Genomic DNA, 6,444 nt, shown 5'->3' with positions numbered 1-6,444 from the left:
GATATCCCTTTTCTAAATTAATTTCCCCCATTGATGTTGTTTTCCTGCAGGGGAGTTTGGTGAGGTGTACCGTGGTATTCTGAAGGTGCCAGGGAGGAAAGAGGTGGCGGTGGCTATCAAGACGCTGAAGCCAGGCTACTCAGAGAAACAGAGGCAGGATTTTCTGAGTGAGGCATCCATCATGGGCCAGTTTTCCCACCAGAACATCATTCGCCTGGAGGGGGTGGTCACCAAATGTAAGGACTTCTGTGAGTTTTGTTTCTTTTTTTTAAAAACTTTTCTCACTATTGTTTCGCATGTTTTGGGCCAGTTCCAGCAATGATTTGTTCTTTTTTGTGTGTGTGCAGTCAAACATGCCATGATCGTGACTGAATACATGGAGAATGGTGCACTGGACAGGTACCTAAGGGTAAGGCTACCACATATTGTTTTGCAGATGTAAATGTCTCTACTACTGTTGCCACAGAGATGATACACATTATTTGCAAACTGGTCTAACTTTAATATCTAGATCTATTTCTGGGCCAGGATATGTGTGGTTTGTTTTGGTCACTAAAGTTTATCTGCACTCATGTTCTCCTATCAGGACCACGATGGCGAGTTTGCCTCCTTTCAGCTGGTGGGCATGCTTCGTGGCATCGCTGCAGGCATGAAGTACCTCTCTGACATGAGCTACGTCCACCGTGACCTGGCTGCCCGCAACATCCTTGTCAACAACACCCTGGAGTGTAAAGTGTCAGACTTCGGCCTGTCCCGGGTGCTGGAGGACGATCCTGAGGGGACTTACACCACAAGTGTGAGTGTAGCAGGGGTGTGCTTGAGGCACAACGTTGGTTTTAATTGAGTCCTTTTTTTGTTCCTCTGTCTCTAACTTTTTTTTCCCTAAACAGGGAGGTAAGATCCCCATTCGCTGGACAGCTCCAGAGGCTATAGCATACAGGAAGTTCACCTCAGCTAGCGATGTGTGGAGTTTTGGCATCGTCATGTGGGAGGTCATGGCCTTTGGTGAAAGGCCTTACTGGGACATGAGTAACCATGAGGTAAGTGTCAATCATTCATTCATTCAATCAACATATCGTACTTTTCTTTGAGGTTTTGCTGTTAGAGCCAGTAAGAAAAAATTTGTCACCTGAAAAACTTCTTGCAGGTGATGAAGGCTATCAACGAGGCTTTTAGGTTGCCAGCGCCGATGGACTGTCCCTCAGCTGTTTACCAGCTGATGCTGCAGTGCTGGCTCCAGGATCGCTCCAAGAGGCCACGCTTTGGAGACATCGTAAACCTGCTGGACAAGCTGCTGCGGAGCCCGGACTCCCTCAAGACCATCGCAGACTTTGACCCACGGTAAGATTTATTTACATACCAGACTAAGGGCTTGAAATGCATATTTTTCCAGTGCTGACCCTTCAGTAGCTGCCACTTATCAGCAACCAGTTCTTGGAAACAGTAATCAAAACATTTGTGATACTTCTACTACAAATTACATATTTGATCTCATTTCTACTAAGTCATTTTGCAAATTCTTTCAGTTTTCCTTTTACTTTTCCCTATCTGCTTTTGTTGCATAAAACACTGATAATAATCACCACCAAAGTCATATGGTCTCCTCTAAGAAGCGGAACTTTTCTTCATTTTAGAATTTGCCTAGAAAGAAACAACAGTACTTCTGAGTAGTGACCACATTCCGACTTAAGTCACAAAAATGAAGACTTAAGACTTGACTGCTTGTGAGACCTGACTGACTTAAAGGTCCAGTGTGTAGCATTTAGGAGGATCTATTGTCAGAAATGCAAAATAATATTAATAACTTAAAAACTTAATAAGACAGTGTCAGAAGGCCTTGTCTAACCACCATATTGAATATTTAATTAATTTTAAAGGTCAGCATCCACAGACCTGTTTACTTATGAAGATTTGTGACTTACCCTTAGTAAACTGAGGTTTGCCTTTGAACTTACTTTGAAATACTTATTTTTTTGCCTTCTTGAAGGTCCAATGTGAAGGATCTACTGGCAGAAATGGAATATAATTTTCATAGTTTGTTTTCATTAGTGTATAATCACCAGGAGGGTGAAGCAAGTGTACTGAAGCCTTTAAGAGAGTTGACAGTAGAGACAGAGACAATAAACAAGGGGACAGAGAAATGAGCATGACATGCAGGCTGGAATCGAACCAGGGACATTGTTGTAATCTGGTATCATCTCCTTCAGACCCCATTTGACTAGAGACTTCACTTAGAAGTTTTTTGATTGACTTGAAACTTGGCTTGGATTTGTCCTGGTTAACTTGAGGCTTGACTTGGATTTGTTTCGACTTTTTTGAGACTTGACCTGGACCTGCTCCAACACACTTACAAACAGCTCTGGCAGCAGCTCCCCTTTCTGCTTTCAGTTGAAAAGGGGCTGGTGTAATTCGGGTAGTTTGGGGAAGAAAGGGGAATGGCTTTAAGATGTTCTACTTAAACCATTAAAGATACATACTGACACCTTGCCTTCCAGGCTAATGAAAGAAACGTGCGTACAGGGGATTACTAAAGCTCTGTTGTATGTGATTGTGTGCATGAATGCATATTTTCCCTTTTGTGAGAGAGCATTAAAGCCAAAAAATGGTAAGAAAGGACAAAGGGCTGTCGTGCTCATATCTTAATCGCCCTAACTGCTCCAACTGGTTTTTATCACCATCTGGTTTCCTGCAGAGTAAAGCCCTCAGTCATCCACCTTTGTTGTGGGAGAGCCTGGTGATTGTTATCATTTAGATACTTTTCTTTGCTCGCAGCGTATCCATCCGCCTGCCCAGCACCAGCGGTTCGGACGGATCCCCCTTCAGGTCGGTGTCCGAGTGGCTGGAGTCCATTAAGATGAGTCAGTACAGTGAGAACTTCACCTGCGCTGGGGTCGTCACTATGGACCAGGTCCTGCAGATGAAGAACGAGTAAGTGGGACATAATTTCAGATTTGGTGACACCACATAATAAGTTCAGATCTATTGATTTTATTGACTTGTTAAGTTTCTGGCAAAGAAGAGGAACATTATGTTGTCAAATTATGCCATGAATTAAAAACAACACATTGTACCACATGAAGTCTGTTATGAACTTCCCCCTAGTAGTTTATGTATTTGTTTTCCTAAAATGTTACTTTTAACAGCCAGCAAAATAGTTTGCGCACAATATAATCTCCAACCTCAGTTACAACTCGAGAAATGTTTGAGATGGAAAAAGTAATGGGGGGAAGGAGAAGGAGTGGGCTCATTTGTGGTAGGCTGGCTGTGGTGGCTTGTGGTCAGTGCAGTCCTTATTCTTCTTTCCTCTCCCCATTCCTTTTCTCATCCCTCCCTTCACCCACACACACTAGCTGCCCTGGGCAGCACTTTTGCTAGAGCCCTCTTTAACATTAAAGGAGGGAAGGAAGAAGAGAGAATAGTCTGTGGAGCAGGAGCAACTAGAGAAGATTAAGGAACTGAAATAGATGGATGAGATTTGAAGCCCCATTGTTGGCACATTGGTATTTCTAGAAAGATTGAGAAGGTGCGCACAGAATGTACCCCCTGAACTTATCACAGGGTAGCTTAAGGCAATTGGATCTTCTCAGATGTGTAGAAGCGCTAAGGGGGCAATTTAATGAAATTGACTCAACCTTTTGGGAAAAAAAGATTAGTGAAGCACATAATATAAGGTTGTTTTGGGGCAGTAACGAGGGCCAGAGCTTTTCCTAACCGCATGAGCAGCCCCCCCCCCCCCCTCCCCCTTTCTCTGCCATGGTATACGTATCTCAGTTGGTTTCGTTATTTGGGAAGATGGGCAGACTGTAAAGCAGACGACAAACCCTTTGAAGTATTTGTCATACAGAATGGTGTGATTTCATGGCCCCATGTTTCCATCATGGGGCATCTGGTAGCACTCTTGGAAAACCAGCAGTTATTTACAACCCACCCTCTGCTTGCCAGACAAGTGATTCATGGTCAACAGGGAGAATCCTCGTTAAGTAATTATGGCTGTAATTAAGGCTTTGACTTTAGACTGCTGTGTTGCAGGGCTTTTGCAGGTTTGCATCATGTGCTCGTGAAGAGCGAAACCCCCAGTATTTTCCTTTAATGTCGAAGATAAATTGAAACCTCTGCAGTTTCCAAATTTGGAACACACCCCACCTTGTTGTACTCGTTCAGCAATCAAACCAGACATGAATGGAGTCAGCTGGGGTTTTGTCACATTTGATGAGTGATTACTAGACGGCTCGAGAAGCAGGAAGTATGTGCGTGAATAGTACTGGAACAAGGCCAAAGTGTAAACCCATGTGCTTATATGCTGTCATGTCTCTCTCTTTTCAGGGATATTAAGAACATCGGGGTGAGGCTTCCTGGCCACTTGAAAAGAATTGCCTACAGCATCTTGGGTTTGAAGGACCAGACCAGCACCCTGAGCGTGTTTGCTGTGTGATCGTGACTACGAAGGGAATTAAATTCGGGCACTGAAGCAGGCAGCCCTTTGAACTCTAAGCTGAGCTGGAGCAAAACTGCAGGGACGGCTTTGGATCGGCAGGACCAAGAAAACTGTGCCATCCTTTGGAGCCGACTGAATCAGACTGACTTACTGTACATTTTTGATTTCTTCATCTTATCCACGCGGGAATTGAGCAAATATACAACAATAGATGTATCAAGTAGACTCTGTATATTTAGATATCTATTTTTATTACCCATGTCTTCTGTACAGATACAATTCACTCTTCATGCATTTTTTTTTCTCTGTCATTTCGCATTCCTGCTTCATAAAAATCAACAATCAAGCCAGTTCTGGGAACGGCTTCTGCTTTACAAAATTGCACCCCTGAGCTTGTTGCATCCAGTATCAAACAAACAAGGGAAGCACAGTAAGTGTGATCGTATGGGAGCATTGGAGTCCAGCCCCGGCTCAGGTTGTGGTGGTGCTGATGTCACGGTGTCTCCCTTTAATTGGCACTTTGGTCCATTTCATGTAAGACCAATGAGGACGGAGTGTCGAAAGGGCTGAAATGCGTTTGAGCTGGCCCAAAGTTAAAGAGATGGCGTTAGGTGTGTAAACACGGATGGACTTGGTGTTGTTTTTGGCCTTCTGCTGGCTCGGTGCAGAAATTAAGCTATAATCATATAAGTGATGTTATATGAAAAAAGAGAGGATATATATGAGGTACTCTGTGTGTACAGAACTTTTTTTTTTGTTTCTTTGTGTTTGGGCAATTACCAAAAACATTGGGATTAAAACTTATAATGTAGCACTTGGATCAAGAATCTTATTGTCTTGGTTTCTCTTTGAATTGCAAGAAAAGGGCTGTTACACACAAAATAAAATGGTATCGAAGTGAGAAATTGTGTGAATGAAATAAGTTTTCAAATTAGAATGCAATTCATTTGTAGCATGCCAGTAATGAAGAGGGAGAGGGTGTAGTTTGCCAAAATGCAAATCCCGTAAAAAAGAAAAAAAGATTTAATGATTATGAGTCTTGTTGTGGTTGAAATGATTTCACACTTAATAATAGTTTGGTTTGCAATTTCAATGTCTCATTTAGTTTTGTAGAATCTATACAAATATTAATATTTCTGTTGGTTTGAGTAACATGTTGATGGGATGAAACAACGTGCTTTGACAATTTAGTGCCATTTTAAAGTGCCTGTTTGTGGAACTTTAGTGGGAGTTTGCTTCTATCTGGTTTAATGGAGCAGTTCTCCAGTGTAGTGGGAAGTGTATAGTGGACAGTTTTCCCAGTGCTCTTAATTAATTGATGACTGCAAATCAATGTGTTACTGATGTACACCTTCCTTTACTTGAATTTTTACTGTATTTTCAAATGTATCTATGCTTCTGTTGTAGCTTATAGATCCATCTTTGGAAAAGGGATTTTTTTATTACTCTGGTTTACTGGTTGTAATTACATTTTAGTAAATTCTTTTATGATTTCACTATTTACCATATACCAAACTGATTATTTTTCTAAGTGCCCATCACTTTCCAAGCTACTTTTGCTGCCTTTCCAAACATTTTGAGAGTTCATCAAAGAGCAAACTCCTTCCTTTATGCCTGTTGTTTTATACTGTATTTAATAGCCTATTTATTTTTTACTTGTATTTATTTATGCTGATAAACACTGAGCTGGGATTATTGAAGGTTGTTCTCTCATTCTCAATAATAAAAAAAAGCTCTAATGTCCCATGATTTTGTCAAACCTGAGATTGCATTTGTGGAGCAATAAAGTCTTAAACTGAATTTGGCGAACGCCTGTTGTATGATTGACACAAAACAGAGCTGAGGAATGCTTTATTTGTTTTAAACAGTGCCAGGATGTTTATGCTTCCACCTGGATATCCGTAAAATGCTGCTGGATGGTTTAATGCCAGAGTTGGAACCTGTAATAAACATGTGAGTGCTTCATTGCCTGCAGGAGGAAACTGATGTCCAGACATAAACACACACAC

General features: G+C 41.7%; 1 protein-coding gene across 2 annotated transcripts in view; it reads left to right on the top strand.

Annotated features, from left to right (window-relative positions):
* The window catches only part of epha2b (eph receptor A2 b), a 23,357-nt gene extending 17,122 nt beyond the window's left edge, over nt 1-6,235 (top strand). Inside the window, exons 11-17 of one of the 2 annotated variants that reach the window (XM_035657151.1) lie at nt 51-248; nt 348-409; nt 587-796; nt 891-1,040; nt 1,148-1,341; nt 2,773-2,928; nt 4,324-6,235. In XM_035657151.1, coding sequence (XP_035513044.1) covers nt 51-248; nt 348-409; nt 587-796; nt 891-1,040; nt 1,148-1,341; nt 2,773-2,928; nt 4,324-4,432 — 1,079 coding nt within the window. In that variant the 3' untranslated portion in view covers nt 4,433-6,235. The remainder of the gene's footprint in view (nt 1-50; nt 249-347; nt 410-586; nt 797-890; nt 1,041-1,147; nt 1,342-2,772; nt 2,929-4,323) is intronic. The other variant, XM_035657152.1, reaches the window with a different exon arrangement.
* Nucleotides 6,236-6,444: the final 209 nt, after the last annotated feature.

The sequence above is a fragment of the Morone saxatilis genome, unplaced genomic scaffold (assembly GCF_004916995.1).
Source record: "Morone saxatilis isolate NCDOM2014 unplaced genomic scaffold, NCSU_SB_2.0 Contig15, whole genome shotgun sequence".
Lineage (NCBI taxonomy): Eukaryota > Metazoa > Chordata > Actinopteri > Moronidae > Morone > Morone saxatilis.
The sequence above is the reverse complement of the archived record's forward strand: the minus strand, read 5'-3'. Positions and strand labels throughout refer to the sequence as shown.